The 18,348-nt window shown below is 38.0% G+C and overlaps 1 protein-coding gene across 1 annotated transcript in view; it reads right to left on the reverse strand.

The window, feature by feature from the left end:
- Rfx6 (regulatory factor X6) overlaps positions 1 to 18,348 on the reverse strand; it is a 46,346-nt gene that overhangs the window by 2,367 nt on the left and 25,631 nt on the right. The window contains exons 7-18 of the mRNA XM_027402075.2: positions 17,462 to 17,569; positions 14,165 to 14,242; positions 13,961 to 14,074; positions 12,267 to 12,316; positions 10,219 to 10,378; positions 8,602 to 8,746; positions 7,933 to 8,042; positions 6,323 to 6,440; positions 4,802 to 4,924; positions 3,966 to 4,172; positions 1,387 to 1,899; positions 442 to 654 (exon numbers count right to left, since the gene is read on the reverse strand). Of these exons, the coding sequence (XP_027257876.1) occupies positions 442 to 654; positions 1,387 to 1,899; positions 3,966 to 4,172; positions 4,802 to 4,924; positions 6,323 to 6,440; positions 7,933 to 8,042; positions 8,602 to 8,746; positions 10,219 to 10,378; positions 12,267 to 12,316; positions 13,961 to 14,074; positions 14,165 to 14,242; positions 17,462 to 17,569 (1,939 nt within the window). The remainder of the gene's footprint in view (positions 1 to 441; positions 655 to 1,386; positions 1,900 to 3,965; positions 4,173 to 4,801; positions 4,925 to 6,322; positions 6,441 to 7,932; positions 8,043 to 8,601; positions 8,747 to 10,218; positions 10,379 to 12,266; positions 12,317 to 13,960; positions 14,075 to 14,164; positions 14,243 to 17,461; positions 17,570 to 18,348) is intronic.

Genomic DNA, 18,348 nt, shown 5'->3' on the forward strand with positions numbered 1-18,348 from the left:
TGCTAGTTGCCACTGCCACAAGCACTCCCAGCGGTATGGGATACTGATGGAGATGAGGGGCCTAAAGATAATTCTTGACACTTCCTAGTGAATCTTGATAGTCATAAGGGAATGAGGAAAATGCATCATTCCTGGTCTCATAAAGTTCACTACTACTTAGAATGCCTCTGACAAGCTGTATTAAATTTTTTATACATAGCAAACGTAAGTTATTTGTTTTGGAAGGAGCAACAGACCTTTAATCAGTTGTATTAATCATATAAAGAATGGAAATTGAAGTTTACTTTTTACTCAAACACAAAAACATGATTTCAGATCGAGTGACATATTACATTAGGGCCACACATGCCTAGTTCACCTGGACATTTCTCCCAGGTCATTCTGTATGTCTGAAATTTGTCACTTCTTAAAATTATTTCAATGACTATGAAAACAATTTACCTACTACAGGAGTCCGACATGCAACTGGAGAGGATGTGTCCGGATAATAGGAGTTGCTCTGTTTCCGGCTGCTGTCATCTAAAATGTTAAGTGGATCATGGATGTCACTGTAGGGAGGCAGTGAGCGAACACTGCTGATGACAGAAACATGTTGGTTTACCATTGATCCGAGCCTGTGAGCCTCTGAGTAGTTCATATTGTTTCCATAGTATCCTAAAACAGAACAGGTTGAGAATATTCTGTTTGCTTCAAAATGAATCACAGGAAAAACAGAGCAATAACGTAACTGGATATAGTCCTAAAAACATCAAGTGGTCAATATCATTTCTATTATTAACTTCATAGTTGGACTTATACTTTTATGTAGTATGGTTTACTATTATATTTTTGAATTAAAAGGTAACTGATGTATTATTCATTTTGAGGTTGACCATATCTTTGTCATATTTTCTTTATCTAAAGTTATAAAGCATGTCTATGAAGAAAGACAGAAGAAGAGTCATGTTCCTGGGAGAAAGACCAACCTACACCTAGGAGAAATTCTTTTTTTAAAGTTGAATAAATTCAGAGGTCTTTCAGTTTCCTTAACTTCAGGTGTTCTGTTTTGTTTTTAACCAAACAGGGAATAGAGATTTTAGAGCCAGTCTTTAAAATGTGCTGTTAATTCTCTTGGAAGACATAGTTTTCATTGAAAATATTATCAAAGGAAAGCATATTCTTATTTCTATGCATATCAATAAGTTTTGACTGTTTTTTAAACCATGTATGATAAACTTCAATAAATCCACAAGAATGAAGGCATATGTTGGGATATGGCAGACACATTCTACAAGAGCTAAGATTCTGTGATTTTTACAGTTTTTACCAGATGGCATGATGCTCAGGAGAGGTGCTACTCAGATTGCCATCTTAAAAGCCAGAAAACTGTCATTAAAAATTATATACCATTAGGAGAATTAGAAGGCAATGGTGTCCCTTGGCAGCTGCCAGCTCCTGCATTACTCAGAAAATTGAAGCTTCCCGTGTTCAAAAATTGCATACTGTGTGACTCTTGTGTGTGTGTGGATGCTCCATAGCTGGAAGGTGGCCTGGAATTATATGGGGACCCAGCACAACTGCCACTGAAGAAGTCTCTAGAAAGTTGCTGTTCAGTCCAGGCCACACATCGCCCATGCTCTGCACGATGAGTATAGAGGCTTGATGCAGCATGAGACTGTGTCCTAAATACAGTCTGATAGTTGGAGTTGGTCCCATAAAAGTCGTGGTTGGCTGGAGGGAGGGCAGGATAAATTGGCTCTGGATATGTTGAGCAGTGTGTTGGAACTGAGAGAACCGAGCCCACACTTGGTGGCCTGCCGGCCATTGGCCCTTGGTTAATGACACTCCCTCGGCTTGCCATGGCTGGAGAAATAGGTGGTGTCATCAGATGGCCAGTACTCTGTGAAAGCTCTATTTGACCTAGAAAAAAAGAGTGAGAGCATTCTATGAGTAGTATAGGAAGTAGATGGGATCATGGCTTTAAAAGTATCCAAATGACTTATTAATGGGCCCTTTGTTCCAACTTAGTAATTCTTTCTGTAAATAACTGAGCTGGAGAATATATAAGCACACATATATTCACAACACAGCTGTATTTCACAGCGGTTGGTAACTTGGAGATGGTAAGAGTAGAACCTGTGATTCTTTCATTTTCTCACATGGTGTAGGAGGGGGGTGGATCTGGGATAATCTGGGAGGAGCTGGAAGGAGGAGGGAGAAGAACATGATCAGAATATATTGTATGAAAAATTCTTGCTTTATTTTGTTGTTTTTTGGTTGTTTTTTTTCCTTTGGTTTGATACAGGTTTTCCATGTGTAGCTTTGGCTTGTTCTAGAACCCTCTCTAAAGACCAGGTTGGTGAAAAATATTTTTAATTACAAAAAAAGAACTCACAAGTATGAAGTGTAAAGCACTGTGATGCCCACACTGCACCATAACAAAAAACAAAATTATTTGACCTTTAACAATAAAAAAAGCAGTGACATCACAATGCCCATTGTTTCAGGGACATCTGAAAACATCATGGAAACACAACTGGTGAGCACCAGGATTTACAGATGTCTCCAGCTCCCAGGCTTCCCTTTGGTATCATAAAACCCTGTCTCTCTTGTCTTAAAATTCTGCATGCCCAGTGAATTCATGTATAAAATGGGACTTTTTAAAAAGCCCATGAGCCAATAAGCAGATTTAAAATATTCTCAGACATCTAGTTCACATCACTGAAAATTCATTTTTCTGTGAAGCATAAAGGTATTACATAGCTATCCTAAAGTGGCTGGGAGAGACGTCTCACCAAATCCAAAGTCAAATAAACCACCCAGGTTTTCAAGACAGGGCTTTGGGCACAGTTGACATCCGGGGCCTTGGGTTGGCCCTCCCTAACATTTACCCTATCTACGGGCTGCTGGAGCACTTGAAGGGACTGGTCCTGTGGAACGATACCCACAGGATCTCCAAGACTCAGGATATCCGAGAGTTTACATGAGGTGATATGGAGTGCTAGAAACCAGAGGCCTTGAAAAAGACCAATGAATGACTCATTGCAAGAACATTTGCAAGTGAGGCTGACCGGGCAAACGGTACACTGTGTGACACTGCAGCTCCCGGTGCCCCTCAGAGGAATGAAGACGTGCTGGAGAGGTGGGAAGGAAAGAGGAATAGGAGTGGGAGCAAAGAGGTGTGTTTTTTTTTGTTTTTTTTTTTGTTTTTTTCTTTTTAATTCTTTTTTTCCGGGGAACTCTGCAAGGGTGAGAGGCTGATAGGGGCACTGGGAGATGAGTGGAGATGGGGTGCATGATGTGAAATTCCCAAAGGATCAATAAAGAATTATGTTTAAAAAAGACAAGAATCTGAAAAGTCTATCAATTGAAATGTTCTTTATGTGTTAATAGTTTATATACTGTAAGGGCTTTCAATTTGAAGTGCAATGCACTGCATTTCTTATGAAGTAAACAATTTGTTGTCATAAAAGAAAAAAAGAAAAAAAGAGATAGAGAAAGAAAGAAAGAAAGAAAGAAAGAAAGAAAGAAAGGGAGAAGAAAGAAAAAGGCAGGGTTTTGCTATACCACCCAGCCCAGATTGACTGCATAACCTTCTTACCTCAGTCCCCTGAATGCTGGATTACAGATGTGTGCCACTATGCCTGGAAAGCAGTCCACACTTTATCTTCTAAGTATCTTAAAGACTTGATGCATAGCTAAGATATGTTTTCTTCTATTAAATGAAGAGACCTATTCACACTTCTGGTGTGAGTTAGTGTCAGCGCATGATAATCCCAAGAGTAATAGTATAAATGTAAATAGTAATTGCAAAAAGTCAGGAATATAAACTCATTCATGTAAAAAATGTGGTTTTTTTCCTTTTATAATATGAAATGTTTTTCTCCTTGGCATTCCTACGATTGGGAGCATTAAGACAAATGAAGGAATGGGTCCGTTGAGATGGGCTGGAAAATGTAGGTGTGCTTTCTTGCTTCCCCCCATACCTGTGAGTGGCATGTTCTCAGGGTTCTCAGCTGGGAACGGGTGCAGAGCAGGGGTTATGGCTCCAGGCTGGCTGGAAGGCAGAGGGACGTAGGATGTCTCCATGTGGCGTTCGTTCTTCACAGTGTCACTGGAAATTGGGCTGCCCTTATTACGGTTGGCCAGAAAGCACGAGCTCGGGGAAGCCATGAAGGCAGCTTTACTTGCATCTGCAAATGTTATTTTAAAGCGACAAAGATGGGGTTATGAAATACCCTTGGTTGGCAAGCCCAAGCAAAAGACACTGAAAGTGCATCTTGGTTGAGTAATGAATCTGGAAACTCCTGCATATTATTTTCCACAGGAAACAGGCTGGAAGGCTTTGATATTTATGGCGCTGGGTTTGTTAGTTGAGTATTTGTGGGAGGGCATGTTCTGAAGGGCACTGAACAATCCATCCTGGGCTAAATAGGCTTCAAAATGCTGGCTTCTCACCTAAAACAGGCTATCCTTTCTTCTCTAATCTCCTGTTGTATTTCTACATGGCATTGCTACATGTGTTGTTTTGAATTACATGGATTGTGGGGAGGAGCAGGGTAAGGCAGATGCTTCTCTAACTTCATCTGAAGCCTCAGAAACTAAGCGAGCTAAGCTGTGTAAACGTCCATTTTCCATTGAGGAATTTTCACTGTGGTGTCTAAATGGAGGGGAAAGGGTACTCCATCTTGTCCAGGTTTGGTGCTAATGGTGCTGAACTGAGAGAAAAACTGAGACTATAGGAACCCCCCTGTGTGCCTGCAGGTCCTTAAACGTAGGTTTAATAAATAAATATGAGAGGTATAATAGCTACTTAAATTACCTGAGTTCTTCATATACTTGTCCAATAAATTCTGTAGCTCCTGCTCCTTGTCATTATTAAATTGAGTCTCCATTGCCAGGAGAATGTATTCATCCAGAAGCATCCGGATCAAGTGGAAAGAACCTTGTTTATAGAAGAGGGGGCATGTACAGAGAAAAGGGGGGAAAGAGAGAAAATGGGGAGAAGGAGAGAGAAAGGGGGAAGGAGAGCGAAAATGGAGGAGGGAGAGAAAAGGAAAGAGAAAGCTTATCTTTGTGACCATCTCACCACACTTTACAAGGAACAACTGAAATAAACAAATACGTGTTGGACTTTGAATGACCTGCTGAGACCAATACACCTAACTTGGGGCTCTAATCTTTCTGTGTACCTCCTGCTCAGCTCCCTGTGTGCACTGTCCTGCTGGCCCTTTGGCCACTAATTACATCAAAGGGAAATGTGGATGAAAGTGAGCCAGGCTTTATGCTTTAAGAGGGCACACACTGTGTATGATAAGCTTCAACTGGGGAGAATGAGCTCTCCCCGGCTTGATTTCTGTTTACTTTGTACTAAATAATTAGACGATGGGCAATGTTGTCTGAAAATTTTATCAAATAAGATGTCTTTCTAGCCTGAACCATATTTGATTTAAAAATAAAAGCAAATGAGTAATTTTCATGTGAAAGTTAGACCTGGAAACTTTAATCTTCTTTGAACCATTCAGCAGCTTTCTAACAAAAGTGTTTTCTTCATAATAAAGTCAGGCTTCAGTGCTGTGCATCTTAAGAAACTTGAAATATAAGGAAAACTATTTTAAATAATAGACTATTGTTTTTGACCCTTCAACACATTATTTGACTTTAACTCCAAACTTTAGTTGACTCTTAACCTGCTTTGAAATATAGAAAATTCTTAAAATCCAATTCACTGTCTATAAGTTTATTATTATAACTAAAATTCAGCAAGCTTGGAAAGTTTAGAGCAAAGAAGATACCCAAATTTTGAAAAAGCTGACAACCCAATTTATGTTGCAAATTTAAAGATCAGGCAAGACTGTTCAGAAACTTAGGAGCCTGTGCCTTCTAAGTTACACATTGGTTCTTCAACTGTAGCTAAGAGGATACCAGGGAAGGATGGAAGAGGCAGCCATGTTACACAATGAGTAGTGCCTCCAGGGAATAGTGTCTCCATTATTGTTTCTATTTGTTTGTTTTATGCAGAAAATCTATGCAAGCACGTCTACACAGGGTTTATATGGGGAAAAATTTTTTATTGGCATCATCTCGTCTAACACCTATACCTTACGAAAGGACTCTTCCTCAGGCTGACTTAGGTAAGGCCTCAAAGGGACAAACAATGCTAGGACTTGACACTACAGAAGGACTGACTCCAGAACTGTAGCTTGTAACTACCATTCTCAACTTGGTTGATGTTCAGGTGTGTTTTTAGAAGGGAAAATAAGTAATAAGGTGTTGAAAACGTGTGAACTGAAGAACAGATGAAATCATTCAGAAACCCGTCATTATAGAGCACACTCAATACCAAAACTCGATGCGTTGTTCAAGGTAAGGTTGTGCATTACACGGGCACCGAAGAAGCTCCACTTTAGCAGAAAGTCTTGAGCCCTCTTCTTCAGAGATCTCCCATTTTGTTTGCTTGTCTAAAATTAAAAAATAAAATGAAGCTATAAAATCTGCCATTTCACTGCACATGCACGCTGTTCAGATGAATAAGCAGATGAACTTCCTGACCAGCAGCCTGGCTCCATACTTACTTCATCAAATAAAATGATTTGTCCAGGAATTTTTAACGTTAGCCTGTGGTTGGTTTTTTGTTGTTGGTTTGTTTTGCTTTGTTTTGTCCTTTTAAAGACACTACATCTTTATTTTTTATAGCTTGGTTTCCTATTAGAATTAGACTGCAGAATGAAAGAATTTACAGGCTTTTTATCTTCAATTGTTTTTTGATAAAGCTTTAAGAGGACAAAAGGTAATGCATGAAGTGAGGGCTGTACTTTTCTGTAAATGATTAACAGTCTTCTCTGGTCCTGAAGGGAGTCTGTTTTCCTTCCAGAACAATAAGTCCCCAGACTATAACCAGTTTCCTTGATATGGAGTGGCTCGCACCAGCTAGCGAGGGACATATTTGTTCTCAGTGCCTTTCTTCATGATGGATGACTTGAAGGTTAACCGAAAGAGACGAAGAAACCAAATAGAAAATGTAAAATTGTGACCTTTCAGCATCAGAATTCAAGTGCAGAAAAATCATAGTTCCAGTCAATATTGAGAAAATTTGCTTTTGGGGGGAAGACTCAAATCTTTCCAGTTTCTAAGTTTATCTAATGCTATTGTTCAGGTGTGATTTCATAAACTGATAAAGAAAAAAAACAGTATTCTATATCCTTTAAAGAAGAAACAGAACTGACTATGTGTTCAGTGCTTTCAAACTGGTTGTATTCCTAATTTTAATATTTGGGCCATTTGATTTTATAGGGTTTCAAAAACTTTTCAAAGCATTTTCAAATTTTAGAATCAACATACAAGCTCTTAAATATCATCATGGCATTGTGGCACAAAGTGTATTTTAGTAGCTGCTCCTTCTCCTCATCTCCTCACCCTCTACTGCTATGGCTGGACCCCATCAACCCTCCTCACCCTCTACTGCTATGGCTGGACCCCATTAACCCCACCCAGGTCTCTTACCTCTTTCATGTCACATGTGTCCTTTTCCCACCCCATCCTTTCTCATCTCCTGCTTTCACCCTTTCTTGCCTTTACCCACAGTAACACCGTAATGTGTACACACTTTCAGGCTCTGTTCCAGGCTCATGTGTGTGGAAGAACATGCATGTGGTTTTGTCTTTGGGGGCTTGATTCACCTCACTTAATACTATACTTCCCAGATCTAGCTACTTTCCAACAAATTTCATCTTTTGTAACAGATGAAAAGAATTCTGCTTCGTGTATGAACCACATTTTCACTACCCATTCATCTGTTGACTGTCATCTAGGCTGGCCCCATTTCCTTGTAATCACAAATACACAAAATATGGTTTTAAAATGCATAGTCTGGACCTTTTCCACACCAACCAAAACATTATAGCCAGTTAAGAGTTTTTCTTAAAGATATTTTCTGAATTATTCATAAAATACCTTAATAACTCTCTGTTCTACCACAGTATCCAACCATTCAATAAATGCCTCCACCGTAGCATTCTTCTTAAGGAGATCCTTGAGTTCTTGGAACACAGTGATAGAGTCATCTACCATGTCAAAAGGAAGAGAAGGAGGAGCAAGAGGAGAAGACAGGGGCAGAAAGAGAACAAAAAATAGATGGGAAGAGGAAGGGGATCAGTGGGAGTGGGAGGGAGAAAAGGGAAATTAAGAATAATTCTGATCAAATACATTATATACACATGAAAATCTCATTATAAAACTCATCATTATCAATAATTAGCCTGTGATAACTAAAAATTAAAATATATCACAACTACTTTGATCTCAAGATAAAACTTTGAGCTATAAATCATTAGAAATTTTATGATATAAAGTGGAAAGGGAGATGGATAAATATGTGAAACGAATTAAATTCTCATTCTGATAATAGTAACAAAAGTGCTTAGGGCAGTCATCAGTGTATCTGTCTTGGGATATACTGAAATATAGGTTTATACCATAAACACATATGTGCACAGAGGCCAATGATGCTAATAAATGGCCTACAATCAATGGCACAGCTTCCCTGTCCCCCAGTTAAGTTACCAACTAAGAGTTTGATAGTGTCAAAGCTAGGAGATTCTGTTGTTTGCTAAACAGACTCACGTTCACTGTAGATGTCAGATTCCGTGTCTGTATTGCTGGGTATGGTGAGAAGTGCCTGAGATCCGATACTATTTAAGTCAACCTTTTCAATATCAGATACCATGGAATTCACCACATGCTGGTCAAAGAGAGCTGGTCTGGCAATCTGCACATAGACAAAGAAGACAAGTGTATCAATTATGGCCTACCTGAGAAAGTCTTTAGCCCTGATAAAAGTAGTTTCTTGAAGAGAGATAATCACAAATAACTTTTGAGTTTATCTGTGTGTAAATACATGCTTGGGTGTATTTGTACGCATGTGTCTCTATGGAGGCGAAAGGTCTACATTGGGAGCCTTCCTCAGTATCTCTCTACACAATTTTTTGAGACAGAGCCTCTGGGTGGATCTGAAATCACAGATTCAAGTAGACTGATTAGCCAGGAAGCCCCAGGGACCCTCCCTCATCTCTCTGTCTTCATTGCCCCGGCTTTATAGACATAAGCTGTTGCCATGCCTGGCTATTGTGTGGATGCTAGTCCTCATGTTTGTATGGCAAATACTTGATTGATTCAATTATCTCCTCTGCTCAAAGTTTTCCCTCATTTTAAAATTAAAAGCAATAACTGAAACTCATGATCATCTTTGAGATAGATTTGAAATTTCATTTGAGATTTTAAAAATGAAAATATTTTTGATCCATCATCACAAAGCAAGGATGTTAAATGTTACATTTCTTATCTGGACTTATCTATCTAGCTTGTTTCTTTTTTAAAAAAAATTAGGACACTGAATTCCTTCATAAAGGCAACAATTATAGTGGCAGTGACAACTGTATGTGGTATTCATACCTATTTACTTTGCTGCTCTGTATTTGACAGTGACTGTCAGTAGCAGTTTATAGTGTAGATGGCATGGAGGTTTAATAACATTAAATATCACAAGCCAGCCTAGAAAGATGCATGAGCATGTACTGCTCTTCCAGCGGGTCTGATTCCCAGTACCTATGTCAGTCAGTCACAGCCACCTGTAACGCCAGTTCTGGGGAACCCAATGCCTCTAGACTCTGCAGATACATGTACTCATGTGCACAGACACAGATACACACACACTCAATTTAAAAGACACATATGAAAAAGGAATCACATGACCTCACTGCTCCTGTACTCATGTACATCTACATAGACACACACACACACACACACACACACACACACACACACACACACAATGAAGAACACAGTCTCACTCCTCACAACAGGTTGGTATCTTGCTTTGAGATTGCAGTAACATTAATTTTTATTGTGAAATAAATTAGAATCACAGCAATATTGCAAAATGTAGTGCAGAGAATTTCAGAATGCTCTCCAGCCAACTTCTTATGGTATATACATCATGTTACATGGGCAGTGTCTGTTTTCAAAAGCAGGATATCAATGCTCATACTGTACAGTTAGCAAAAACACAGACATACAGATACAATTCTATAGCTATGTGTCCTGTCTCAGGTCTAGCATTTGTCCTAGGTTAAACACTACATCTTGATGCTGCATGCTTAGCTCCCTTCAAATTGTGAAAGACCCTTAATTGGAGGAGTCCTTTTGGTTTGGGTGACTCATATTCTCAGGGGACCCCCATACCTGAGCAAGATGCAAGAAAGATGTCTGTCGCTTCAGAGAAGACACAAATCTTCGCACAATGGGGATTTTCTTGTCAGTTAGGGCTTCTGGCAAGTTTTCCAAGGATGAAACAACCCACTGTTCCCAATTTTTAGCAAAATTTCTTATGTCTGCTAGCAAGCTACAAAGAAAACTCTGGGTTAGGAATTACATTGTTCAAAAGTTTATTGAATATCTACATTTCTATGGATGGGTCCTGTTGCCCAACACTTCCAAAAGCATGAATTTGAAGGCAAACAGACTTGGCCTGGAGTTGCTATGTGTGATCTTAATTAAAATGCTCAACTTCCTCAAACTCCCGTTTCCTTATCTATTAAATGGGACTAAGAATAGTATCTGGTTATGTGATTATTTTGAGTTACATGAAATACCTCATAGAAAATGACCTTGTTCAATCCTAGCACAAAAGTAGTGATCAATAGGTACTTTATTATCATTAACTCATAACTGATTATTTTCTGTGAAATACATTTCTTGGAAAAATGTGTCATCATTTTGTTCCATATTTTGACTCCTCAGATGATACTACATTGACATTATAACAACTTATGTATTTAATTAGTTTTATCAATATATTCTTATCATCCAAGTATAATTTTATGTGACTGATGATCAAAAATGTACTACTTATAGAGTGAACTTAAAATAACAAACTGTGGCAGGGTGTATGTAAGAACATATAAATGTTTAAAACTCCAAAATCTTCATATTTGTTTCATAAAAGCAGTCTAAGTGTAATTGATGTGGTTTGTATGTGGGAAGAAGTGATAAAACATAAGGAAAAGGCTAAGTAAAGTTTGGGTTCAAACTCTGGGGCTTAGCTGCCTCGGGAACATTAAATGAACTTCTCTTCACTTCTAACTTCCTCATTTGGTAATTTTTGGATCATAATATCTACTCGTGAATAATATTTGATTGTTTACTCGTCATTCAATGACAATGAGTTGATTAAATAAAGTACAGTTTTGTCTGGATGATGGGAATGTATGCCTTCTCTTAAAAGGAAAGTGCCAGCCCATATATACTGATATGGAAATGTTCTCAGAGGAACTGCTACAATGTTAATATTGTACTTTCAGTTTTTCAATTGTGCATAGTCAAAGGTATTTTGAAAGAATATGATTTAATAAAGCTCAGATGTTACTGCTGTTTTAAATAGTGACATAATAGCTTCTTTCCACTAACTAAGCATAGCCATTGGGACTGTGACACAGAATAGTCGTGTACAACAGATTCAGAGTACAGATTAAATGCTTAAAGTATATCAGGGATAATTAAAAGAAACTATTGACCAGACCAAGGCCAACTATTATATAAAAAAGGAAAACATTCTGATGACAAGATGTCAAAAATAAATAAATATTTTTATCAGCCAATATGCATTTGAGCACTACATCAAGACAGACATTGGTTTGTGGCTTCTGTTGAAAAGTAACTTACATTATTCTATAGGCCATTTTCAAGAGAAATTTTTTCTCATTTTCCCCCAAAGTTATATGTCTTCACCCTGGAAATGGCTGTGTAAAAACTCTCCCCATATATTTTAAATAAAGTATTTAAGATTTAGGGGTTTTGTTGAAAGAAGTTTGTAATTTCATTATGTCACTTCCTGATTTTGAAGATTAAATTAAAGTTAATCATAAAGTATAATAGTTTAAGATTTCTCCAAAATTCCCTCATACATTTTGTTATTGTTTATTTTCCCATTGACTATCCCATGAATTCTCTAGCTAGTCTCCTTTGAAGAACTGTAGAAGCACATTGGAGGTCGATCATGGTTGGATACCAACTTTTGTTTTTCATTTTGGCAGGCCTCACACTGAAGGTACTTTAGGTTTTCATCTCACCCATTTTATTTACTGATGCCTAAATATGAAGACCCAGGCACACCCTTCCCAGGTGATAGACAGAAAAAGTATTTTTCATAAAAGAATGAATTCTGGGGCAATGTTTCTCATTTTAACATAGTGTATGAGGAGAAACTGTCATATTTTATTAGCTAAACATACCTTTCGGGCATTTCTTGCATCGTTGCAGGAATGAGGACATCTGTAAGAACCTTAACCAAGCAAAACAGGGTTAACACAAAACCTTTAGAAATGACTGTGATTAGAGTTTTGGGAGAATGGGCTTGTGTCTTACCACCCAGTTTAGGCAGAGCTGAGGAGTGACCAGGACCTCTAGGACGCAAGGTAGTGATGCAGAGTGAGCTGCATCCCCAGGACCAGAAATAATTATTTCTAATGCAGGGTGCACTATTTATTGATGACTTTTTTCTTACTTTCATAGAGAGTGGCATGATTCCTATCAGAAAGTTAGATTTTTCTCTCACATAAATGGATATGTGTGATTTGTATGTGAACATAGGAGACAGTCAATCAACAGCCCTAGTGTGAATTACCCATGGATTGGCCTTGCTAATCACACAATGGTTTTCATACTAGAAGCTGGATGCTCCCTGTAAGACCTCACAGATGTTCAGTTTACACTATTTTATTTGCTGTGCCCTTTGTGCCTCCCTGGCTCTACCATGACTAAGAGAACTAAATGTACTTACTGATACTTAAAATCAGGAAATTTTTGTGTTGGGCTAAATTTTTAAAAATAATTTGTGTGTGTGTGTGTGTGTGTGTGTGTGTGTGTGTGTGTGTGTGTGTATGGGTGGATATTTCTTAGAAGAGCTGAGTTGTCATCTAAAGGTGTTGCTCTGATGGTGACAGCTGTGTACCTGAGCCCAGATCTCTTTTGTGCTCACTAAGAGCTACCTCTCATCTCCTACTAATTGCTTTTTAAAGTGATAAGCATTACAATCACATAGTGCAAACTGAATCTTTCCTTGTAAACATTGGCATTTATTCAATAAAAGAGAGACAAAATCAAGACAGTCCTTCTTGTCCATCAATGTGAGCCTGAATTGAAGGCAAGAAAACTCTGCACTTATCTCTGCATTCTATCCTTCTATATCTATTGAACAGAGGAAGAAGATGTGGCCCCTCACTTATCTTCAAGTCAAGCTGTCGATTGTTGCAAAGTTGCCTCTAAGTGATGTATTGGTGTCTCCTCTAGTTTTCCAAAATGCTGAGAATGAAGAAGTAACTAATTTGCCCAACATGTCTTGTAAACTTTCTCAGATTATGTACTCAAAGGATAATTTTGTTTTTTTTTTGTGTGTGACAATTTGGCAGGTCAATGCAGGCAAGTTCATTTTAAGGTGCAATATCATTTCACTGCTCTGTTTGGGCCTTTTTAGTGCTTAACTGTGGAAGATGCTATCTCCTTTCCCACTAAATATTTGGCCAGGTCAACCTGGTCATCTATACCAGGATCCCTTCTTGTGACCATTCTGAAGAAATCTGTGGACTCTTATTAGGTTAAGGACACAACTGGACATTGATGTTTTTAAGCTAGAGATTTTCAAGGTGTTAATCCTATGAAAGTATCTAATCATGCTTTCTCCTGAGAAAGTAGATGTTGCATTATGTTACTATGAAAACATCTCCTAGATAGAAGTAACAAAATTTAACAAATTTTGTATATATTAGCCACCACATCTTATTTTGGATTGTTCTTAGCTGTAAACTGAAAGTGAGCTGGTTTTGTTTACCATAACAAGTATTAAAATAATTGTGAATGCACTGCAAGCATTCCGGGTGTCATTTAAGGAACTAAATTCTTCATGAATAGGGAACTCCAAGATACTTACCTTATAAAGAATCGAGTCACAGACACAGAAAATGTCAATGATAACAGGGTTTTCCAGCAGGGGAAGGAGATGGTCAGGCATTCCTTGCCAAAAGTGGAGTAAGAAATGCTGGATCTAGTTGTGGAGCAAAGAGCATATTGAACTTATTAAGAACAGGATGTTAATGTTTACATAATGCCACAGAGAAGCATTCTGTCACCTTACCTCTTCAAAGTTCCCATTGATTGCGTTGTCAAGGATACACTGGCAGTGAGTTTTGTACATCATTATGAGAGTATCAACCTATGTTAAGGAAGAAAAAGCTTAACTAAAGAATTTTTTAATTTCTTATTTGTTCATTCCATACTTTGAAGTTCCTGTTATAGACCAGGCATGTTGCTCAATGCAGAGGACCTGGAATAAGGAATAGATCCTTATCTCAAGGATAGGAGGACAAAGATGTGGAAATTGGTGATCTGATGCCATATGGCATGATAAGATGAAATATGATACAACATGATGTAATAAGAGCATTTTAAAAGCTGGCTATTGGCTAAAATATCATCTAAATTTTCTGCATAAGAAAAAATATTTTATTGGGAAAAGAAATGTAAGATGTCAAAATGCATCAACTTTTTGTTATTGCTGTTTTTTGAGACAAGGTGTTGCTATGGAGCCCTGGCCAACTTTAAACTCACAGTTGGGACCAAGCTGGCCCTAGATTCATAGAGATCTACCTGCTTCCTCCTCCCAAGTGCCAAAATAAAGGGTGTCCTACCACATATCTGGCCTGAAATACATCAACTCTTTGGATGCTGGAGCAGTGTGGTGTAGTGGTTTCAGGGTTTGACTCTAAAGTCACCTTAATAAAAGTTCTAAGTGAATTAACACATACAAAGTGGATAGTATATGTTTTTAAAAATGATGAATGTTGGCTCTTTGGATCGCAACAGCATCTATGATGGTGTGGTCATTGCCTGTCCTAATATTTTGCATTTTACCTCTTATTCTGGGACAGCATCTGTCATTATGGTCTAGTTTGCCACTGAATAATGATGGCACGAAAACTAGCAGTCTCATTCCAAGGAGTTATGCTCATCACAGGGTATATCCAGTGGGATGTTTTTGTCAAAGCAAATAAAAGTTGCTCTACACTTTAGGCAAAGCTATTATTTTTAGATAGATCACCAAGGCAAACCTCTCAAATGAGAATAAGGACAGCGTGAAGGATGGAAAGGAAGTCATAAGGTTGTCAAAACTTTACATCTTGATACAGTTAGGGAATATAAAGGCTATAGTGGGATGAAGTAAAAGAGAAAAGTGTAGGTAACGGGTATAAATATGATCAGAGTAAGTAATACATGGATTAAAATTTTATAACACAATTAATCACTTTATTCAATTTACATAAATTAGTAGAAATTAACCTGTTGGGCTCCAAAATCTACTAATGTGTAAGTGTAAATTCTAGTTCACGTGTTGCTTTATTTTTTCAAATATGGTGTTTTACACAGAGTTCATCAGAAATTTGAGATCTTAGTATTAGTGTTTATTTAATATTTACATGCCTTATGACATTAAACTTTAATTGTACTTGTCTTCTTCAGAAACATCATTTGATTTGATTTTCTGAGAACAGATATCATTTTAGACAATACCAGAAAGAATCAAGGTTCAGTTTAATTATGGATAGAGAACATGTAGTGGAGTTGATTACCACCTTGAGTGATGACAGCACCATGAAAGAGCAGCCCCCATCCCACCCAAGCTGTTGGCAATAATATTTACTGGGTTCAACTTCTCACTGAGCATTTTCTACTCTCTCTCTGCCTAAGGCAGAAATGGTGCTTCAAGCCCTTGGCTTCAGCCCCAACCTGTTTCTAATGCATCTTGACGACTGCAGGTGGGTAAAAGGGCTAAGCTGTCCAGAAAAAAAAAAAAAAAAGAGAGAGAAGGGTATCAGTCCTGGGACTCATAAAAGAGTCCACTGGGAATGAACTTAGAAGAAAGAAGTCTCATAATCAATCACCCTTGGTACCTGAGTGAGAAATGATCTGCCAGAATTTCAGTGCGAAAGGTTAGAGTTCCTTAGAGGCCAGCAGAGAACTGAAATAAACCATTGCCACACGCTCCTCTCCTCTCTATTTTTCTTTGTCACTTGCCTCCTTCTTTGCCTCTCACCAGGTATATTTACACAGTAAACATCTTCATGGCATGTTTGCATGCAAGCAACTCTCTCCACAGAGGAAAACCAACACCACTTGCCCTCCAAGAAGTGAATTTCTCATCTCTCCTCACAAGCTGCCACATGTTAACATTTACTGGCAATTTCTCTAGTATGAAGTCATTATATCTATAAATGAAAAAGCATGTTAACTTTAAGAACTGTGATCAGGCCGGGCGTTGGTGGTGCACGCCTTTAATCCCAGCACTCGGGAGGCAGAGGCAGGTGGATCTCTGTGAGTTCGAGACCAGCCTGGTCTACAAGAGCAAGTTCCAGGACAGCCTCCAAAGCCACAGAGAAACCCTGTCTCGAAAACAAAACAAAACAAACAAACAAACAAAAAAGAACTGTCATCAGAGGAAAGAATAGAAGGGCATGGATGGATGTATTCAACATCTGAAGATTATCTTTAGTACTTGACCTCTTCTTACCTGGCACAATCCATCTAGCATTCAAACATGTTTTATAGTTACTCTGCATCTCTGTTTATGTATCAATAGCTTTAAAAAATCAATATTCTGTGTTTCCTCTTTATACAAAATTCCTATTGCTAAGGTGATTCAGTTGAATATTAATGGCATCCCTGTGTGTTTGCACTTCAAAATATGAATTGTGTCAAAAGCAATTTCACCAATGTGAATATAATGAGCTTCACTTGAAAGAAACATATAAAGATCATTAAGCTCTGATTCAATAATGGTACCCACTACTAAATAGCCAGTGATGCCCCAACAAATGGCTCTAGAAGTGTAGAAAGAAATAAAAGAAGATTTAGTGTGAGATTTTATTAAAGAAGCATTGGAAATTCTTATTGAGGAATACTTATAGAATGAACCCAATGAAAATTATTCTCTCTTTTGTCATCTTGTGTAACCCTTTTCTTTGTATCCCCCTCATTGCTAGGAACAGATTATGTCCTAGAGAAATGCTCAGTGACTACTTATTGAAATAAGATGGAATTAACAAAAAGACATAAACCTTACCACTGAAAATCTGGACACAATAGACACAGTCTAGTTTTTCCCCCTCAATTTTGAATTTTAAATAAAAATAATCTTTAGCCTTTGGGGATTTATTTTATCACCTTCTGATTATACGCTATCATAGAAATGGTAAATAATTAATTGGAAAGTGTTTAATCAATGTTGGTAAACATTTGTCTCTCCTATAAATCAATCAATTCTGTTTGACAATGCAGATTTCTGACTGCTTCCTGCAAATGCTGTAAGATTCCCAACCAAAGGAGATATGGAGCCAACATATCAGAAAATCCATACAGAAGTGTCTTTAATTGATACCTTGTCCTTAGAAATGCATCCTTGGTACACAAGATGCTGAGCACTGGGGAACTCTGGAAGAAGTGTTCCTGTTTTTGAGCTCAGGGAGTATTTACGAGTAAAACCACCCTGTAATTAAGAGAAGCACAAAAAGAAATGTCACGGTTATGGACTCCAGATTTGGTAATGAAACAGAAATGAATATTTCAAACTGTGTAGATTTAGAGGTTCAGGTAAACTGTGTAACTGAATAAATCGGCCAATTTGCCCTCAAATGTTAAGTAATTTCATCACCAAAGATTTTTCCTCTCACTTGGGAGTTTTGTTTTGAATATTTGTCATTTTTCACAACTTTTAGAGAGTAAACTTAAGTTCATATTTGTTAATGGTGCATTTTGGAAGATCTACTTCAGAAATAGCTAGATCCCAGCTGTGCATTTACCAGTAATGTAAGCATGATGATGAGAACTAGATCCACTTGCTGAGTCTCAGGTGGGTTAGTTACTGCTTGGACTTTATTAGCATCTAAGTCTTCTGGTTTCCAAACTTGTAATTTGAACTCTACATCAACGCCCCCACACTGAATTCAGAAGTTTGTCATTCTTTTGCATCTCCAGAGGAAAGCAGTGTTCAGCAAATTAGGAAAAATGCAAATACATATTGTGTAATAATGTATAATGCTGTGAGCCGACACACATGGGAAACCCACACAGGAACTGTGAAGGTCTGATTACGATGAATCTGGGGCCTCTGCATATGTTCCACAGGCCAGAACTGATTGTCCTTGCTCTAGAAACAGAAGTTAACAAACTTTTCAGGAGCAGTTACCCTTGGCAGGAAGAAACAGAAGAACCAGGAGTTCAAGGGCAGCCTCACCTGCATAGAGAGCCTGAGACTACCTGGACCAC

Source organism: Cricetulus griseus, chromosome 2, assembly GCF_003668045.3.
Source record: "Cricetulus griseus strain 17A/GY chromosome 2, alternate assembly CriGri-PICRH-1.0, whole genome shotgun sequence".
Classification (NCBI taxonomy): Eukaryota; Metazoa; Chordata; class Mammalia; order Rodentia; family Cricetidae; genus Cricetulus; species Cricetulus griseus.